Raw genomic sequence first — 20,976 nt, 5'->3', positions numbered from 1 at the left:
GCCCGTTTCTCAGTCTGTTCTGAAGAGCTGGGAGGCACAGGGACAGGGAGGCACCTTGGCTCCAGCCCCAGGCCCTCTGGGATTCCAGTGGGATGAGGGGGTGCTCCTGGGGGCAGGGGACGGGGGAGCCTGTGACACTCCCTGGTCCCTCCAGGTCTGGGCATCTTGCAGAGCTCGCCACTGGGCAGATACGGCCACCTTCAGCATCAGCCGGTTCCTCCCGCCAGCGCAGGCCTGCCCAGGGCATGCCCCTCACACACCCCACCTCCGCCCCTACACTCAGACACCCACCAAGGTGCTCCCTGCCTAAAGCCCCCGAGCCAGGGACCAGGCCACCGGAGACACCCATGGCTCACCCACCGAAATCAGCCAATCCTGAGCTGACTGCTCTGCCCAGCTGTTTCTCACGGAAGCACAGGTAAGGGCCCAGCCTGGCTTTGTCCTCTCCCCTGTCCCTACCATCTGGCGTTTCTCCCCTTGACCCTGCCTGGATGAAGTGGCCCTCCGTGAGACCCCCACAGGTGATAAACTTCTTCCTCCCAAGCCTCACCTGGTTTCCCCCTGTAACCAGCTGACCCCACCACTCAACAGGCCGTGGACAGGTCCTCAGATCAGTGGGCCTCTCTGGAAGGAGAGGAAGGGGGGTCAAAGGAGCAGGACACCGTGAGGACCTGTGAGGGGCAACTCGGCCTCGGGCATCCTGAGCTGGACAGCTTGCTTCACAGATGGGGGACGCCAGCCTGGCGTCCTGCTGCCGAGAGGGGGAGAAGCAAGCACACACAGACCTGTGGGCACTGGCGTTCCACACAGTTTATTTCACCTCTGCATAGGTCCACACACATAAAGGGTTTTACAGCATTGATGCTCAAGCGCTGATAAACGCATAATAGACACAGTAGCACTGCTCTGAACTTGCCTTACACAGGTACAGCTAGCTGGTCATTAGTAAAGGGCAGCATGTAAGTACTGGTTAGTGGGACTACGTAGGCTCTGCCAAGCACTGGGGTGTTCAACTCACAATACAACTGTGGGCTTTCACTCAATCCGAATCCAGGCACGAGCCACCCAGAGCACCTGCCACACTGGCCCTGTGCAGGGCCCGCTGCTCCCGAGTCCCGTCGTCTTTGTGGACGTGAAGAAAGCACAAATGTGGTGGCTGCTGGAAGGAACCCTGACACAGCTCCGACCTCTGGTTCCACTTGGAGCCCCTGACCCTGCCTCCTCGCAGATAATGACACTGCAGAAGAAGGGGGTCAAAACAGTGACACGGAACCGCCAAAGAAAGCCCCCGTCAGCCAGGGAGGCATTGACTAAGCACAAACAAGCACCCTGCCAAGAGGTGACGGCAACTGTGCACCGACTGTCCCAACTTCAGCAAAGAGCCCAGAGCTGCGGACATCAACAGCAACAGCAACAGGAAGTTTCCCAAGAGACCCGGAGAGCACACAGCTGCAGCAGAATCCCTGAAGGCCCAGAATTAACCAAGTGGAGCAGATGGCTCATTTCTTGCCTAAGTATTTGCAGCAAGACCAATACAGGTCAGAGATTTAACTGAGGGCAACTCAATCCGCACAGCGTTTTCTTAAGAGGAAAAGACACAGGAGTCACCACAGCCTGGAAGATCAAGTCACCATGACCCAGATCCAGAGAGCTGTCAAGAGTCAGAGCTGGGGTGCTCCCCCCAGAACACGAAACAGAAGGGAGACAGGGCTGCGCTGAGCACGTGCCCTCGACGGACAACCCAGAGTCGATGCTGCCAGCTACCCAGAGGGCAGAGCCCTCGCGTGCACACTTCCTGAGAGCGGCACTGTCCTCCCAGCAGGAGAGGCCAGTGTGCAAAGGCTGACCTTAGGAGAACACGGTGTCCTAAACCTAGAAACCTCTTCCTACGCCCCAGTGACCAGCGATTGTTCACACCAACTACCTTCCTGAGCTGCGTGGGACGCAGACTTAGACACCTGACGGAAGGCCACAGGACCCTCCTCAGGCCTCAGGGCAAGTCTCAGCCATGTCCTCAAAGGGCGTCTTTGATGGGTGCTAGCCTTGCTGCCCACCACAGGGCCCGGCCCCACAAAGGCAAGCAGCCTGGTGCTCTCCAGGCGTCAGGGCCTCCGGCCTTTGTTCTCACGTGACGGTCAACAGGGGTTGGCCAGGATCCCTTTACTACTAAGGAAGCAGTCGTTCCTTCCGCCTCGGGGACCTGCCACCAGTTCCCAAGGGCACTCTGCCACCAAGCCAAACAAGAACAGCTCACTTCCCGGGCACCGGGGGATGCCAAACGACACCCAGCACTCCTACCCTCTCTCTGGAGCGCCGTCACTCCGGAGGTCCAGCTCAAGAGTGGACGTCCCAGGAGTGACTTGTCAAGCAGAATCACAATGCTGGTGTTTTATGAATTTGATATTTAAGGGATGAAAGTATTAGCCTGGACCCTTTTCATATTAAAACTTTTAGCATTAGTAATAACATTCTAGAGAGTATGTACTACCATATACAATGTACATCTCTTCAAAAAACACTACCTGTTCCTTTTTGCTGTTAAGTATTTTCGAGTATACGCCTATAAAAGGCCAATAAAATCAGTAAGTCTCTCTTTCTTTCCCAAAATGATTGGCCAAGTTTCCAAGACATCTTCTTGGTTCATGCACACTCAGAAGCAAGCATGCACACCACCAGAACACACTCCAACTACCACTGTGAATCCCACTCCCTTCATGCATGAGTTTCATGCTGACCATTTCTAAACACACTTAACCAAGACTTTCACGACCAAAGACTCTAAAAAGCACCGCCTACGTCCCACTATCCCACCACTGGTTAATAAGGAAGTCATGTCAAGGTCTGCATGGTTTCATCTAGGTATGTTCCAGAAAGTTGTGCACTTGTCCTATTACAGTAAGACGAATTGGATTTGCAATCCAAACCAGTTTGCCTGTTCATGAGCGTGAGTTCTACCCTTGAACTACTAATGGACAGGAAGTCCTGGCCAGCATTTCTGAAAAGTCAACTGACCTAACAAATGAGGGGAAATCAACTGATTTCTTTTATATCTTTGTACTTTCTCAAAGTAGTGAGTTTCACTTCCATTCTATTCAGGTATTTTGGGATTCACAATGAGATAAACGTCACTTGCTGAACTACATTAAAAATACATGACATCTTCCCTTGTTATATTCCTATGACATGTCACTCTGCCTTGTTTTCTTAGAATGATGTTGGTAAATTAATATCCCTCATCAGAATTACATGGTACACATTTAAAACATTAGGTAATGGGTTTAAAATGTGCCTGTTTCATTCATTTTTAGAACTGTCAAAAATGATTCTGACCCTCTTTTTTAGGAAGTGTTCCTCTTGCTCCTTCTAGAAGGTGGCAGGAATGAGAAGACTGGCTGTCACAGGGTCCTTTCAAAACAGACAAGTGCCTTCTCAGTGAACTTTCCTGATTCCATGTGCTGCCAGGTGACATTTCATCACCAAAGATCAAAAAGTCAAGTCACAGTGAATCATCACCATGCCACCAAGGACTCCAGGCCCCTCCACTCAATGGCCTCACTGCTCTGGCTTGCGGGGACCCCAGTGATGTGTCCAGTGATTGGCAGAGGAAACACTGCAGGGCCCCAGGGCCTAGAAATCCCATTGGTAATTAAAGGTTAAGTCCCTCTACAGCTGAGCCCACCACCACTGCAGCCATGGTGACACGAGCTGTTTAACTAAATCACAGAAAGCTTTACCTATCAGCTCTGGCTTTAACCTCAGGCCCAAAACAAAACAGAAGGGTGACTTCTCTCTTCAGCTGCACTAAGAGCTGGTGCAGGCCTACTTTAGGACTCCCTCTGGCCTGGCCACGAGGGAACCCTGCCCAGCACCTCTAATCGCCTCCTCCGTGCTCAGGGCTCAGTTCCCCGAGAGGGCTGTACCTTATATTCACCCTCCTGCACCCCCAGGGCCGCAGCTGCACCTGAGGACCCATCTGTTGACCCCTCTCCTCCCCTAGGTATCCTGCATCTCATCTTAAAGCCATTTGCGCACGTCTTACGTCTTCTGCCATCCACCCACTAAGCAAAATGAAGCAAAAAAGAATCCAGAACTGAGAAGCGCTGAGAAAGGCACCGGAAAAACGCCTCAGGGCCCCAAAGCTTCTATCCTCAAAGCGTATACATGGTGCAGTGAGCAGCAACCCACCCCACCGCTCTCTTCCTCCTCTCCTCTGCCCCCTACCCACTGGGAACTGCAGCCCTCGGGGCCACCCCTTTGGTCCCACAGCTGCCCAAGGGAGATGCCCAGTGATCCCGGCCTGCCCTAGGCCGCGCCCTGCTCCCCCCGGTCCGGCTTCTCAGGCAGGTTGAGCACAAATGGGAAGAGTGTGCCCCGGATGTCCAGGGGGGCTCCCAGTGGCTCTGGCTCGAAGCTGCCGCCGGCGCCTGCGTCGCCGCCGGCCTCACCATCCTGCGAGGGCACGAAGCGCCAGGTGCCCGCTCGGCTCACGCAGTAGATTGTGCCGTCCAGGGCGGCGCAGCGGAAGGGCTGCGGGCCGGCTGGGGCGCCCGGAGGCCGCAGGTGCGCGGCGCACTGGCTCCACTGCTTGGCTAGACAGTGGTAGCGGAAGACGCTGACCCCGCCGCCCGGAACGGCCGCCGCCTGAGCTTCACCTCGAGCCCCGCATAGGTCGAAGCGGTAGATGAAGCCATTCAGGGCCACCATGTCGGCTGAGCGCTCGCGGCTGCTGCTGCACGGGCACTCCTGCCACTCGTCGCGTCGAGGGTCGTACTTGAGCAGGCGGTAGAAGAGGGAGCCCCCCGACACGTAGATCTCGCCATTGCAGGTGGTGGCCTCATGCGCCACGGCGAAGGCGCCCCGGGGCAGCGGGGCCACCGCGGTCCAGCGGTCGGCACGCGGGTCATAGCGCTCCACGCTGAGCAGGCACTCGCCGCCCACGGCGTACAGGTGGCCGTCCAGCGCCAGCAGCTGCAGCTGCGAGCGCGCCTGACGCAGCGGCCGCACGGTGCTCCAGCTGTTGGTGGCCGGGTTGTAGCAGAAGACCTGGTCGGACGGGCGCGCGCGACCATCAGGGCCTGCGGGCGCCACGCCGCCGGCCACGAAGAGGTAGTTGTAGAGCACGCACAGGCCGCAGCCGCGCGCCGGCGCGCCCTCGGGTAGCCGAGTCAGCTCGCGCCACTCGCCGGCCGCCTCGTGGTAGCAGTAGACGGCCGCGTCGCCGCGCGCGTCCGCGTCCCCTGACGGGCTCTGCGGGCGGCTGCCTGAGCGCTCCCCGGCTGGCCCGAGCGCGGCGGCCAGCAGGCGGGCGCGGCCGGCGCGCAGACGGCGGCGCAGCAGCAAGTCGCGCTCGGCGCCCGACAGGCGCCCGAACACAGCGGGCTCGCGCAGCACTTCCAGGTAGTGGTCGCTCATGAAGCGGTAGACGGCGTCGCGCAGCTCCGAGAGCCGCTGCCGCTTGGCGGTGTTCAGCACTTCGTAGCAGTTCGCCAAGTTCAGCTGCGGCCCTACGGCGTCGGTGGCGCGCTGCGCGGCACCAGGCAGCTGCAGGCGGCGCGCGCCAGCCACCACTTCAGCCACGTTGTCGGGCCGCACGCCCGCCATGCGTCCGCTGTACGCGTCGGCCAGCAGCAGCTGCAGCGCCGCGAAGCTCACGCCCTGCACCCGCAGCACGTCCCGAGACGCGCGCGCGCGGAAGTAGTCGCTGCGCGCCGCCAGCACCGTCTTGTGCGCCCGCAGCCGCCGGCCGGACACCTCGATAACCAGGTCGGGCTCTCCGTGCGCGGTCCCGACCCCGGGGGGCACAGGCGCGGGTTCTCCGAGCTCTTCCTGGGACTCCACCAGGGACAGAGACTCCGCAGGGCGCGCGCGCTCCTGGCGGGACGAGGGCTCTTCCGGGGACACGGGCTCTTCCGGGGACACTAGCTCCTCCGGCGACGCGGCGCCCGCGCTGCTGACCTCCCACTGCGTCTCCACCACGCGCTGGCCGCTGCGGTGCGAGGGCGAGGAAGCCGCCGCACCCTCCGCGGCGGCAGCGCGAGACTGCGGCGGAGAGTCGTCCCCGGAGCTGAAGCACAGGGACGCGCGGAGACTGCAGGGTGTCTGCGTGGGGGACGCCGCGCCCTCGCCCGTGGCCGGCGGCTGCAGGCTGCCCTCTCCCGGAGCCCCAGGCTCCGTCCCGCTGACGCCGCGGTCCCCTGGGTAAAGGACGCAGGGGGCCACAGAATTCTCCATGGCGGTCTGTGCTTTGCCGCCGCCCGCGCGCTCAGTGGCCGCACATGCCTGGTCGTGGCCAGGCGTTGTTCAGGGGTCACTAGCTTCACACGCTTTTCTGGCACGCGATCAGATTTCACTATGTCCACAGTTTTCCCCCTGTGCACACTGCTCCCTTCTTGCCCTTCCCCTCTCCTCCCCTGCAAGGAGGGCGTGCCCAGCACTCGCTGAACTTTTGAACGCTGGGGCTTCAGCGCTGGCCGGGGATTTGCTCAGGTGGAGAGGAACCGGCCAGCAGCGTGGCCGGGACTGTGAGGCTTTAGTCCACGCATGGGACAGACGTGGGGCTGCAGCGCTGGCTGATGTGGCTTTGTCTGTGGGACTGGTCTGTCACGTGTGTCTGACCCCCAGTGTCCCCACAGGAGCACTGTATCACAACGCTGCTGCCTCAGACAGAAGGGTCGGGACCTTAAGGACCTGGGTTTTAGTTCCACTGTAGGTACAGACCGGATCCTTCTTTTTGACTCCCATTTGTAGTTACACCCAAAGGTCAGCTGGAGGATGCGGTCTGTGTCCTGGCCTCAAGGCTGTCAAGTCCACATCCGCACCTGCCAGGTGGGTGTCAGGAAAGGTCACTGTGCACATCGGAGACCTTGCTTTCAGCTGCCCTTGTCTGTCATCGGGTGCCTCCCGATCATTCACACTCTGTTCCTGTTGACGGGAGAAAAAGGAGATTTGAATTTGCATCGTGCAGTGAGCCTGTTCTGTCACTGGGCTCTACCGCAGTCCCTCCCCAGGTTTCCGATGACAGCTTGGGTGGTGGGGCTGCAGGCCTGTGACTTCTCACTGCTGGAACTTGGGGAATGGGATGTGCAGAATATTACCTAGGAATGAACAAGAGGCATCTGTTGGGGAACCAGCTCAAGGACGGCATGACCAGACCTGGTCTTGGGCCTAGTGGGTCCAGCTGAGTGAAGCTGTTGGTTCCATAGGTCAAAAGCAGCCCAGTGGGAACCATCCCACCTTTTCATCCTGACTCAATGTATGCAGAGTCCGGAGTCTTTCCCTGAGAGAGCACGGCGGCTGTCATTTTATCAGTGTGGACAGCCTCTCATTCCGTTTCAGTCACCTATTCAGACTCGGTGACAACAAATACTTGTTGAAAGTGTCAGGGAACCTTTCTGAGGTCGGCCTCACTGAGGACCCCAGGAGTCCAGTGCCTACATCTGCTTGAACTCTTTCTGTTTTCTCATGTTTTTTTAGTTGTCGATGGACACAATTCCTTTATTTATTTATTCAGTGTTGAGGATCCAACCCTGTGCCTCACACATGCCAGGCAAGTGCTCTACTGCTGAGCCACAGCCCCAGCCTGACCTGGTCATTCTTGGAATCTCATCTCTGAAAACCCTCAGAGGAGCAATGGCACAGACAGCTGACGGAAGCAAAGACCAGCACGGGAGGGCCCATGGGCCCTGCAGAGGGGTGTAGGATAGTGTCACACAGTGTCTCCCCCAAACTGGAAGAGCCTTGGGGAGTCTCCCACCTGCCCGGGGGCGGCTTGACCCAGGGGAGAGGCAAGTGGGGTGGTAGCTTCCTCAAGGATGTGCACAAGGAAAGCGTGCACAGCGAGCCTGGCACCTCTCCGTTCTACAGAATGCCTACTGACCTCGCAAATGGGGGAGCACTTGGCAGCCACCTTCCTGAGCAGGTCCTGCTGTTTGCTTAGCACACAGAAGGCCGCTGCCAGTCCCTGTAAACCGTGGGGGAAGGGTGCACACCTGCAGGCCCGCTCCTCCTGCTAGTTGTCCCTGGAAAGGCCTTCTCCTTATTCTCAGAAATGGAAGGTCTTCCCGCTGGGAATTCATGCCGTCCCCCTCCCTCTGCCAGATAGCTTTCCCCATCACCTTGTGGCACGCTGCACACACTGTTGTGGAATTCCTGGGAAATGCAGTGTTGGGGAAGTCCAGGAGTAACCTCAAGCCCTGTCCTGCTGTGTGGTCACAGGGGATGCTGAGGGACAGGCTGCTGTGTTGTTTGGGCCATGACTCAGCCCAGCACAGCCTCCCACCCACCATCCAGCAGTGCTCTGTCCAGGGGGTGAAAAGATCGCTGGCCACAGCAATAAGCATGAGGTCAAGCTGCAGACCGTGAAGATCAGGAGCATGTGCGGCCCCCAGCGGCTCCAGGGGGACTCCGGCTGAGTCATCCAAGGTGACACAGGTCAAAATGAGGACACAATTGCCTGCCTCGCTCAGAAGTGGATGTGAACATCAGTGTCTGACACAGAATCTGAGCTGGCTGTGCTCACTGGCTTTTTAAACACTGCTTCTGCAAATACAGAAGACCGCAGACTTTGGAAAAGGAATGTCATTTTTTTCTAGGAATGGAAGTGGCTCTTACTCCCACTCACCCAGAAAGGCAGAGCTCAGGTGTCTGGAAGGCAGGACCGCTGGGCTCGCCACAGCTGCTTGCATGTCCTCCAACCCAGTGTCACTAAATGGCCTCCTGAACTGTGCTCACTCCACTGGACCTCCCCTGTCCCGCAGCAGGGCTGGCAGTGTGAGCTGGCCCAGGCAAGGGTGTGCAGTCCCACTGTGGCCCAGGCATGGCACAGCCACCCGGCCGATGGGCCCGCCTCCACCCTCCATGAAGCTGGTGCTGGACACACCACTGTAGACACTTGAGGCCTGTGCCGATTGTCCTGAGGGCTGAGATGCTGGCCTCTGCTGCCCCTGTACCAGGGCCAGAGCTGCACTACCCCTTCCCCAGCGTGGGGGGCACCTGACTGACGTGGTCTCCCAGAGCCTTGCAGAGAGCCAGCGGCACCCGGCATCCTGCCCCACACGAAGGGACGAAGAAGGCAGAGGCTGTTAGACAGTCCTCCTTTTTTAGGGGTGACCCAATGCTGGGATTTTCCCTGCAGGTAAATGGGCAGAGCCCTGGGAGGAGGTGATGAGCTCCACAGACTTCTCCCAGGGAAGGTGGCCTGAGCTGTCTGACCTGCACACTGCTCTTCCTGCTTGGCCACGCACAGGAAGCCGGCTAGTCCTGCAATTCTAAGCTGTGCTTCATCCTTGAAATTCACCATGTTTCCTATTTAACTTAAGGGGCAATGTAAGATTTCAAGCCTGCAAAACAGTGATGTTTAAAAAAATAAGTTCTGAGACCTCAGCAGCAACCCTGCTAAGACCCTTAGCATCAAATCTCTCTGGACTAGAGGCTGGGACCCCCCCCCCACGCGCACACACACAGACACAGACACACACACACTCACACACACACAGACACACACACACTCACACACACACACACACTCTCACACACACACACACACACACACACATTCACACACACACTCACACACACACACACACACACAGGCTGGCTCTGAATCCGTCCCTCCGGGAGGCTTCTGTGCACAGGACAGGAACCCCAGCGGCTCCTGTGGAGGGTGGAACTGCAGGAAAGTCCCTGAGCACCACTCCTGGAATGCGTCACAGTCCTGGGGCAGGCTCTCACACGGGCTCCGGCTGAGAGGGCGTCCAGGGATGGGGATGAGGAACAAGTCTCCTTCTGCATTGACAAGTTTCAACTAGACGTGAGTCACATAGCATTCTCCCCTGGAGAACATGACTGTCCTCTGGACCTTATACAGGCCTGAACAAAAATATTTTGAAGTTTCTTCACTATTCATAGGAATTAAAAATACAAAATTACTTCCCTCTGTGCCCATTTAATGTGGATGTTAGCTTATTCAAAATTAAATATAAAATTCCATTATGCCAGTTGCTATGAAGAAGCTTCCTCTCAGTCACAGGGAATTAATTCTTTGGTTATAAGGGACACAGGAAGCTCGTGTGAACTTCTGTGGCATGGGCTGCGGACATCTTCCACACCGTGCCCACCTCTGCCACCCCAGTCTTGAGGAACACCACCTTGCCGCGCCCACCGTATGCCTTCCCCAACACCAGAATTTACCCAGTTAAGAGCCAGCAAATTGAAAGGTTAATTAAGAAAGAAAACACAAGAAGTAAAGAAAACCTAGTCTCAGAGACTCACCAGGGACTCGGATCTCAGTGCAGAATGTACTGATTTGCCTGCAGCTGTTCATGCAATTATCCTTCTTCAAGGTCATGGCCTCCTTAGGCCAAATTCAATGGGGGCAGAGTCTCTGGCACACATGACCAGGTGGGAGGGGGCCTGCCCAGCAGTGCTGAGGGAGACCCAAGTGAGTCCTCGCTCCCGCCCACTTCCCACCTGCTCAGGCCACCGCACAGTTGGGAGGACCCTGAAACGTGCACTGGCTGCACATTCCAGAGCTGCCCGGGCACTCCCCACGGAGCCCGTGTTCACTGAGTAAGGCAGCCTGCCGACTCTGAGGACCTGAGACCTGACCCACTGCCCTGAGGGTCTGCGGGACATCCAACAGCCAGCAGTGAGGATCCACCCAGGAAAGAAAACCCAGCCCCACCCTGGCAGGTTTCCCTGTGCCGCCCAGAAATGGCACCACCACAGGTCAGCAGTAAGTCCACCAGAGTGGACTGACATCCTGCAAGTTGTTTTTATGACGGACACTTTAAGACTGCATGGACAGTGATCTTCCTGACCGTGCCTGGGCACTAATCAGTAACTGATGCTCCCCTTGCCCTGCACAGGTCTCCTGAGTGGCACAGAGTCACGTCCTAACCTTGCCAGCCCCCATGCAGAGGGGAATGACTCGGGTGATCCTGCTGCAGCAGCGCCTGAGCCCTGTGGCATGCCTCCAGCGTGTCTCCGAAGGGTTTCTGGGGTGACGGGGTCAAGTCTGGCGGGACTTCACTGGGAGGAGTACACTCTTGAGAGTTCCCTGAAGAAGAGCTTCAGTGTAGACGGTGCTCTTACAGCCCCCTGCTCAGGCTGGAAGGTAAGGTCAGGGGCACCTGCTCCTCTCACTTGCCAGTCTCGCCTGCTGCAGGCGCTCAGGGTGGGGAACACGTGGTGGCAGGCTGTGCATGGGGTCGGTGTTTGCAGTGAGAGCCTTCTGCCTGGTGACTCTCCCGCAGCCAGGAGAATGTGGTTCTCTGAGGCCACGCTCCTCACTGCAGCCTACCAGTGCTGACGGTGTCGCCCTTCACCTGAGAGAGGGACATCTCACAGGGAGGGCTGCAGTAAGGCTCATCCCTAGCAGAGTGGGCTCTGAGAGGCATCGAGGAGGGGAGGGGAGAGTGAAGAGCAGGGAGAGAAAACCCAGCTCAGACGGCAGCCAGACAGGCACGAAGAGGGTTCTTAGGCACCGCGTGAAGTACATCTCACCAAAAGTGGTTCCAAGGCAGGCGTCTCTGGATGCGGGGTCAAGGCAGGCGCCATCATCTACATCACTGAGTTTTGGTGTCTTCTAAAGCAGATACACACTGCTGTCATGTCCATAAATGTGTATTTTATGGCACAGACTGTCTTTAAAATGAGGGATGCTGGCCAGTGAGACTGCTATGTTGTGTGCACGTATGAACACGCCACAACAGATCCCATCAGGCCTACCACCACACTGCACCAATAAAAGATGGGGGAGTTGAAATGCATGATGGATTGAAAACCTGGCGATAGGGACGAGGACTGGGACAGGGGCTCTTTCTCTTGCTTCTGTTCTCTAGTACGAACCTGTGAGAGTCCTAGGTCCTGCTCCGGAGGCACACGCCATCACCAGCCTGAGAACCGTCATGGCTCCCACCGCTGGCTGCCAAGTATGTCCCTCCCCCGTGAGTCCTACCTTCATCTCACCTGTCCTGTGTGCACCTGGGGGAGGCACTGGCGGCAGGTCGGCTGGCGCTCCTTTTCAACTGGGCAGGTGTCACTTCCCCGGCAGGTGCCGAGGCGGGGACTTCCCCAGGTCCTCCTTCAGTGCAAGCCGAGGGCTCACCTGTGTGGAGAACAGACCAAGGACTCAGGTGTCTGGGAAAACACGCGGCTCCCAGCATCTCTGAGAACAAAGGCATTAAAGTGAGACGCTCCTCAACTAGAGACCCACCGTGAGTGTCCCTTGTCCAGAACATCTGGCCTTCTCCAGGTGTGACGAGGACCGAGTAAGCCCACAGCCACAGAACTCCAGAGTCTCTGTGTGTCCTGTGTCCCCTGGGCATCGCAAACCCAGGTCCCACGGTCCCTCAGCCTACAGCTGAGACCTGAGGCAATTACCACGAGTGGTCACGAGTGGTCACCTCGACTCCAATGTGGAAACGGAAGCTCCCAGGTCTGCTCCCTTAGGGAAAAGCCCCATCCTAGTAAGTACCCAGGGGCCCAGCCAGGCCCTGTGGCCTGTGCACAGACACAGTGGTGGACATGCACTCCGGGCCAGAGCCAGCGGCCGGACTCCCAGGAAAGCTGTGACCAGCAGAAGAGAGGGAACTCAACAGAGCACAACATCTGAGAGAGGAGCCGGAGTGGGTCCTGCCCAAAGGCAGCTCCACGCAGCTTCTGGGTCTGAGCTGGTGGCTCCTGGCTGGCTGCAGTGAGCATGAGACGATCCCCATCCCTGGAAACCTGAGCGATTCTGAGCTCAAAACCCCCTCAGGCTGGCGCTACAGTAGCAGGGCGCTTGCTGAGCATGTGTGGGGCAAGGCTCCATCCTTAGCACCGCATAAAAATAAAGAAAGGCATCTGTCCGTCTACAACTACCAAAAAAACCCTAAATCCCTCCCTGGCCCAGTGTTTAGGATTGAACGGGGTGCTGATAAGGAGCCCCATTCAGGGTGGCTTCTGCCCGTGAACCTTCACAAGCACAAAGCAGCGTCCCCACCAAGAACCACAAATCCCCAAATCACAAAGGCTCCCTCTGGCAGGGTGAGACCACGGGTGGCCCCTGGACTCTGCCGGCACTCACAGCAGTGGCCCACCCAGCCCCACAACCACACACGGCCCAGGAGGAAGAGTCACTGCTGACTCAACAGATGAGAAAATGCTCAAGGATCACTATCAAGTACCTGACCCTAAAAGACCCAGGCACCATTAGCAAGAGAACAGGAACAGAGCTGACACTGGCCCCTTGCTCCTCCTCTGGCATGTGCAGCAGGTGGCTTCAGGGACATCTGAGACTGCTGGCCAGGGAGATAGCAGGGCTCCCTCCTGCAGGCCGGAAGTTAAGAAGCCTGGTCTCAGCCTTGGGGACGGGAGCTCTGACCTGGGTTCACCGGGGGATGGTGGTCTAGGGCATAGCTATCTGCAGGAATTCGAAGCACTCCTAGAGAAGTTAAATTTACTCCCGTCTAGTTGGACACCCAGGTCATGGAAGTTGCTGGACCGACTTGGCCATCTGCCACTTCCATCCATCCGGGATGTTTTGAGCTGGAGAGTTCTGAGATAGAGTCTGGGCTTCCCAACTGGAAAGACACCCTTGCAGGCAGGGGAGTGGGCACCCAGACTCCACTTATAGCAAGACTTAAGAGAACAACTCTGCCCACCTGCTTCTGCTACGGCATGGCTGAATCCCTTGAGTCAGACTGAAGTACTGAAAGAAAGACGGACTCATTCAAGAGTCTCCACGTCAGACGAATGCCGATCGTGCTCTGGGTCTCTGCAAGTGAGATCAGGACGCAAACTGTGACACTGTTTTTGAAACTGGAAGCACTTGCTGTTCCTGGAGGCCCAGATTACAGAATTATCTGTTCAACTGGACGTGCAGCATGAATATGAACATCACCCCCAGAACCACCGAGACCCTGGAGAAAGGTGTACCGTTGTAACCTGTCAGGTTCCTAGCCGAGATCCAGTCCCGAGCAGCGTCTAGGTCAGCTTGACTTGAGCGTGCTGCAGATCCCCTGCCATCAGACTCAGGATCCTGGAGCTAGTCCAGTCGTCTACTCAGATACCCACGCACTCCTCACCCTGGTAAATGACCAGTGCTCACTGCAGAGAGGTGGGGAGCACCTGCAGTTTGCAGACAGGGCTGGGTGCCTGCGCAACGGCAAGGAGTCCCAGCCCCGTGGAGCTCAGCCGAATTCTAATGGATTTCAAACCAGGTGAGGGCCTTGGCAGGACACAAGCAAGGGCTTGTGTCCCTGGCTCCTGCTCAGGGCCCGTGAGTCTCCTCTGGGATGTGGAACACACGGAAAACTGAGAGAAGAGCAAGGCGGACAGTGTGGAAAGAAGCCTGGTCCACGCTGGGGCTGGCTGGGGTCGTGGGGAGCTGGACTCTGTCGTCTCAACATGGGAAGTCAGCCACGGCTTGGAGACACGAATCTAGGACAGTGGGGCTGGGGTCCGAGGGCTCAGCCAGGTTTTACCAAGATTCCTCCGATTCCTTTTGTACAAACACAGAGGACTGCTTGACTACCGAGTACACATCACCACCGCGAAACTCTGAAAATGGTAAAACTGGATCTCCCTGTGTCCACCCAAGTCCACCTCAAAAACATGAACCTTAATTTCTGAAGGTTTATTTGCAGAAAGTTACCATACAATGCCATTGACATGCATTCTAAACACAGAAAATACCAGTGTCTTTTAAGGAAGTGAAAACCAGGAAGGAAGGAGAGAGGCAGGAGTCTAGGGTCGGATAAGAGGAGGAAGGGGGCCGGAAGGTGCTTCCTGCATCCTGGGGTTTCTAAGAGTAAGAGTTAGCTCTCATGACAAATGACAGCCAGCTGACAGCTGTCTGGGGTCTGCCACACCTGAACAGTCAGCACCAGTTCTTTTTGACAATTGTGCTGCCCCTTTGTGAGAATACTGAAAGAGGGACTCTCAAATCCTAACCAAACAGATCAAAGAGGTGGGAGAGGGCATCCCACCCCGTTTTCAATCTGTATCCAGTGGCCATCAACTTAGAAGAGGCACTGATCAGGACCCGTGACGTTCTAGTTGAACCCCACCCAACGGTGGCTGTGATCTTGCACGTGTCTCCTCTGTAGAATCAGCAGCTGCGAGTTCTGGTTTTCAGGTGCTGGAACTCTGATTCCATGTGGGTGAAGCTAGCGCACTTGCCGCCTGGATGCTGGGGCCTGGGGCCTGGCGGAGGAGAAGCGGGAGGCGCCTCGCCCAGGCCTGGTGGTCTGCCCTCTCCAGGGAGGAGGGAGGAGGCTGATGACTGAGGGTGATCTGTCACTGTGAACTAGAAGTGTCCTGCCCCGTGTTCCTGCTGGGCGGGCTCCAGGGTGGAAGCACATTCGTCTCCCGTCCTGCCCCAGACTGAATCGGAGCAAGCTGGGCCACCATTTCCTGTTTTGCAAACTCTTTTTAACATCTGTGACATCTGGATAAATATGGTTTGTAGGTGAAAGTTGCCAACAGTGATTTTGATTTCACGTTTCCCCCTTAAAATGAAAGTTTGGAGTCAATAGCTTCAATATTACACAGGGGGAGAGAACAGTCAGGCTCAGAGACGCTCTTTTGCAAAACAAGGGTCCGACTTTGGCAAATATGTCATTTAAGACATCAATGCCAAACAGCAAGGGTGGAGCCGCAGCCTCAGGTGAGAAGTGCAGGGCCTGGAGAGAGGTGTCACGGGCAGCATGTCCCTCTGAGGTCCCTCCAGGGCCAAAACTTCAGCCCTGTGCCTGGGACAGCTGTGAGACAGTAAGACCAGGAGAGGGGCTCTGACTCTGCACAGCTGGGTCTCCAGTCCTGACCAGCTCCCGAGGGCCCGTGCTGGGGGGAGGGTTGGAAGTGGCTCCAGCCTTGGGACCACCCCCACCAGAAGAGCCTTCCTGATGCTCTGCACCTGGCCAATGGCCACCTTCTCCCTGGGGGTCACAGACTGGCCCTAGCTAGGAGGCTTTCCTACAAAGGGACTTCCACAGACCTGTGAATGTCCTGAGAGTACGAGAGGCCTGCCCAGAGGACGCGAGCACCACACTCTGTCAAACCACAGCAGAGGGGTGGCAAGATGGCAGGAAGGAGCAAGCCGAGCCTCAAGAACACAGGTCCCAACGCGGCTCTGCTTTGAATGGGGCACAGGAAAGACCCCCAGCAAGGCATGGCCTCCGGTCCCTGCTGCCTTAGCACCGCAGCCTGCCTGCGCAGGGCCCCCATGCCCAGCCCACCCAGGGGGGCCTGCCCAGCCACCCGCAGGGAAGCTGCACTGCTAAGGAGCTGACCCTTTGCTCCCCGCACCACCAGAGCTGCATGCGGGCTTGCAGCCTCTCTCTAGTCTGCTCTGATATTACAGCCACCCCCTCTGTGGCTTCTACTGCACGGAGACCCCTCCTGTCCCCTCACCTCAGGCTGTCTTCAAAGGCTCACTGTGTCTCCCCGAGGCAGCATATACAGCCGTTGCACGCCCCCACAGGGAAGTGAACCCAGGGTTGTTTTGCCACTGAGCCACATCCCCAGCCCTTTTGGAGATAGAAACTCTAAGTTACCCAGGCTGGCCTCTAACTTGCAATCCTCCTGCCTCAGACTCCTGAGTCTACAGGTGAGAGTCACCATCTCTCCAGGTCTTTCAGTTGGAGAACTGAACGCATCTGATCTCAGTTGTTCACAGGTAAGGACTCAGTCTACCATTTCTCAGTTTTCTCACTATTTGCGTGGTCTTTGTTCCTTTCTTCCTGTCTTGCTACCCTCCTTGTGGTCAGCTGACTCTCCAGCTGTGCGCTTTGATCCTGGTTCTCCGTCTTTGCTGTCTACACTGTTGGGTTTTGCTTTGGGTTGCCCAGGAAGCCACTTGAGCTCCTTAGAGTCGGAGGGAACCAGGCCGTGCTGGGTTTGAAAATAAAACTCTCTTCCCAGCCTCTGCACCTGGGTCAAGGAGCAGCCTGCAGGCAAAACCTAAATCCAACAGGGCAGTGAGGCCCTTTGCCACGATGCCATAAACACCGGAAGCAGTCCCTCAGGAACGGTCAGAAAAAGGACCCTGGACTCTGCTCTCCTCCAGTGCACAGGGCTTCCAGGACTTTCTCACAGTGGACTTGGAGCATGTCCCAGCAAAGACAGCCAGCCAGCTTGGTGCCGCTGTGTCCAGCTCGCGGGCCCCAGCAGGTCCACAGAAACCCTGGTGCTGTCACGCGGCCAGACCAAACAGGACACGAGGCTCACGAGGTGCCGGGCAGGACGCAGCCAAGAAACGACTCGGCTGCCAACACCAGGCGTCTCCTGGGAGAGGGAGGCCCCCTCAGGTCAGGGCAGAGCAAAGAGGGTCCCCACAGACCAGGCAAGCCCCTCCCTGGCTACCCGCCACACCAGCTGTGTCCAGGTCTGGGAGGGCCAGGTGCCCCCCCGTTTCTCTCCCCAGAACAGAGGGTGATGTGGTCAGTTTCCCGTGGTCAGCTTCAGGCAGGCCACCGTACGCAGGTCAAACACGGTCCACAAATCACTGTGGAGAGCTTGTTTTCTTGTTCTCGTTCCTTCCATTTAAATCCGTGGACTCTGAGCAAAGCAGGTGGCCTCCCCGAGTGTGGGCCTCCTCCACAACTGAAGGCCTCGGACAAGGAGAGACCTCTGCGTCCTCTGCTCTTCCCGGATCATTGGCTTTCTGTGCCGTGACCCAGCACCCAAGATGGGGTACATTATAAAGGAAAGGGGTCCCCCGGCTCAGTGCAGGAGGCCGGGAGTCCAAGGACACGGTACTGACACCTCCTGGGCATCTGAGGGCTGTCGAGCTGCTCCAACCCACGGTGGGCCGTGAAGGAGAGGCAGAGACAAGGGCAGTCTTCCAGCAACAGGAGTGCGAGGCGAGGCAAGGCAGTCATCCTGAGTGGCTTCAGGCCACACCACCGAGCACTGCTTCACTGGGGACTGAGGTGGAACCTGAGTTTAGGTGGAAACACGTCACCTTCAAACCACAGCACCTGGGTCTCCTGCCCGCTGGCCTACACTGCCACAGTTCCACGAGTCAGTTCCTTCAACTGGCTTCTCAGTGAATCTGCACACACACACACACACACACACACACACACACACACACACTCTCCTGGCTGTTTCTCAGGGAACCCCGACTAGTTCCAGGGTAGGCAGGAGTGACCCGAGCCTGCCCCACAGGGCATCCCAGGGCCTCCTACGTGCTGGGCCAGCACTGCACTGACTTTGCTGGCAGCTCTGGGGCAGATACCTCACCTCTCCCACCACAGGCCTTCACGTGGAGAGGAACCGCCAGACTGCAGGGCTGGAAGCGGAGCCTGAGTCTGACCTGTCTCACGGGAGGGCCGTGACCTTAGCAGTGGAGGCAGGCCACGGCAGGTTACACTCTGCAGACAGTCTGAGGACGTACCCACAAGTTGTGTTCTCTCTACTGGGTGCAAGGACCCGGCTTCTCTATGCACAGTAGAAGAGACACACTGTGACTTCTTCCTGGAAAAAATGACCCCACTTCCACTGATGGCTCTCTCAGGACACAGTCCTTGGTGACCATGAGTCATCACAGAAGGTGGCCTTCTCTCACATGCCATTCCCTGCAGCAGGGTCTGTGCCACGCCATCTCATCCCGAGACCTCAACTCATGGCCCTCCGTCAAACAGCTCATGGAACGCACCCCTTCCTTCGGAGCACGGATGTGTTTGTTCTACGATGACAGGACTGCACGTCTGTCCTCCGCTGTATCAAGAGTCAGCTGCACAGGGCTGGGCGGGGGCTGTGCCTCAGCAGGCACACAGTCGTGAGGGCAGGAACACGATGGCACAGGACTGCAGGGAGGCGGGCTACCTTCACGAGGCACTGTCTAACTGTCATGTCTAGCCTGAGCAGGGTTGGTGGGTAAGCTCTGGAAGTTGTGGATTTTTTTAAAGTCATTCATTGTTAAATATTTTTACAAAGATATTCTGAGCTCCAACATAACCACAATAATTTCAAGAGAAAAGACAAAATCGAGGCCACTTTTGAGAGGAGAACCCTGAACTCCAGGGAAGGGCCAGCATGGCCCTGCTGGTTTGGTGGGGTAACTAGCTGCTCAGAGGGCAGCTCTGAAGCCCACTCCTCAGCAGACCTCCCTGACCAGGGCTATAGGAGCAAGGAGGCTCAGAGGCAAACAGCTGCCTCAGCAATTCCAGATCTGCAGCCAGCTATTATTAAGGAACGATTGATGCTCTTGGTACTTAGGAACAACTGAAATAGGATCCCAGATGGAGGCACTTACAACTGGTGTGCCTCTTGCATCCAGTTCAGGGAAAGACCCAGAAAGCCAACGTACAGAGACAGAAACCTTCTCCTTGCCATTGCTGATGTGTGACTTCTGCTGGCACATGAGGAAATCCCATCAAACTGGCACTATCTGGGGAAATGTGCAGAGTGATGTGACAATCCCCAAAGCACACTTCCAGAGCCCTCCAGCCTTCCATGGAAAAGTGCCCCAGGAGCCACGTCAGGGCCTGGACACAGAGCACCAAAGGACGCACACAAACCCTGCTGCCTGGGAAGGCCGTAGGTCCAGCAATCCACTATCCATAACATTTAGGAGCCTTCTCTCCTCCGGCTGAGCCCAAGGTTGCCTTAAACCCTGAGAGCAAAACACTTGAGCTGTTTTCTTTCTGTGCTTTCTGATGATGTGATCACACATGTCCAGGCCACGGGCATGGAAACCTGCAGAATGGTACCCAGAAGGGAGCCCTGGAACGCCAAGTTCCCAACACACAGCTAAGCAGGGGGGCTTCCCTCTGTGACAGCAGGGCGCGGGAGGATTATTCTAATAATAGGAACCATGAGCTCGGGAGAAGAGGCTGAAGGCCTCCATTGACACCCGCTGGGTTCCTAATTAGACAGGAGTAACTGCCATCTAGTTGGAAACACGGAGGGGGTGCTGAGAACCGCAGGGAATGGGGCGAACTCTGAGGAACTCATCCTAATAATGTGCCTTAGTGGGTAGAGTAGCCATAAAGGTTAGTGAATAGATGTGAGGGGGGCGAAGAGAACTCGGTTGGTAGGAATCTAAGCAGTGGTGGGATTTTAAAAAGCCCAGCAGGAGGGTCTCCTGTCCGCAGAGGGGGCAGAGGGCTGCCAGGGAAACCCGCAAACTGCAGTCCCGGCGTCTCCAGGGGCCTGGCCAGGAGCGGCTGCAGGCCGCTCATCGAGATGCGGCGGGCTCCTTCCCCAACCCTCCCCACCGTGCTGCCAGGCACGTACCCACCGGGCACCCCGCGCCCTGGCGTCGGCGCCGGGAAGACCGCGGCGGGTGGCGCCCACGTCCCGCAGGCCGCGAGGCCGGGGCAGAGGCGGCCGAGGCGGCGGGCGTGGGCTGCGCTCCGGCCTGGACCGGGCAGCGGGTCGCCAGGCCGTCCGCGGCCGGGGCCGGTCAGCGCGGGAGGGGGCGCCGACCCCACACCCGCCCCGCCGGCGGCTCGCGCAGCTCCCGGGAGGCGGGCGCCCGCGGCCCGGGCCCTCTCCGCCGGGAGGCCAGCGCGGGCAGCGCCTTGTCTCGGGCGGGCGCCGCAGACCCCCACGCCCGCCGCCGCCGCCCGCAGGGACACCGGCCCCCGCCCACGCACCGCCGCCGACTCCCGCGCCCACCCGCTCTGCGCCCCAGCCCCTCCCGGGCTTGGCGCCGTGCTCGCCCGCGGGCGGCCCCAGCCCCGCCGGCCCTACCTCGCCGCTCCGCGCTCTCCCTCGACCCCGACGCCCACCCGAGCCGGGGTCTGCACGCGCATGCGCACAGGCCTCTTCCCGCGCACCTGTGCGAGCGCGGCGGAGGCGGGGGTGGAGGGCCCTCGGGCACCTGTGCGAGCGCCGCGGTCCGCGACTCCTTCCTGCCGCCTGAAGCGCGGCTCCCGGGCTCTGCCAGGCCGGCCTCCGGGGCTGGGCAGCGGGCCGCGCACCCCGCGTGCGCCGGGCGCTCGGAGAACCGCGCAGGGGAGCTGGGGCGGGGGCGGCAGGCGC

The 20,976-nt window shown here is 58.0% G+C and overlaps 1 protein-coding gene across 10 annotated transcripts; it reads right to left on the bottom strand.

Annotated features, from left to right (window-relative positions):
* Positions 1 to 795: 795 nt before the first annotated feature.
* Kbtbd11 (kelch repeat and BTB domain containing 11) lies at positions 796 to 20,133 on the bottom strand. 10 transcript variants are annotated; one of them, XM_078030750.1, is made up of 4 exons: positions 13,644 to 20,133; positions 11,968 to 12,106; positions 10,270 to 11,584; positions 796 to 6,921 (listed from the first exon to the last, which is right to left on the bottom strand). In XM_078030750.1, the coding sequence occupies exon 4, from the start codon at positions 6,229 to 6,231 to the stop codon at positions 4,303 to 4,305; it is 1,929 nt and encodes a 642-aa protein (XP_077886876.1). In that variant the 5' UTR covers positions 6,232 to 6,921; positions 10,270 to 11,584; positions 11,968 to 12,106; positions 13,644 to 20,133; the 3' UTR covers positions 796 to 4,302. The 10 variants fall into 10 exon arrangements, with proteins under 10 accessions (XP_077886876.1, XP_077886880.1, XP_077886881.1 ...); XM_078030754.1 differs by having other exon boundaries at positions 10,898 to 11,584; XM_078030755.1 differs by having other exon boundaries at positions 11,503 to 11,584.
* Positions 20,134 to 20,976: the final 843 nt, after the last annotated feature.

This window comes from Ictidomys tridecemlineatus, chromosome 14, assembly GCF_052094955.1.
Source record: "Ictidomys tridecemlineatus isolate mIctTri1 chromosome 14, mIctTri1.hap1, whole genome shotgun sequence".
In the NCBI taxonomy this organism is placed as follows: domain Eukaryota; kingdom Metazoa; phylum Chordata; class Mammalia; order Rodentia; family Sciuridae; genus Ictidomys; species Ictidomys tridecemlineatus.
Note: the sequence above shows the minus strand (reverse complement) of the source record. Positions and strands in the feature narration are given on the sequence as shown.

Coding starts and splice junctions, on each gene's coding strand:
- Kbtbd11 (XM_078030756.1), bottom strand. CDS start 6,231: ATGGAGAATTCTGTGGCCCCCTGCGTCCTTTACCCAGGGGACCGCGGC.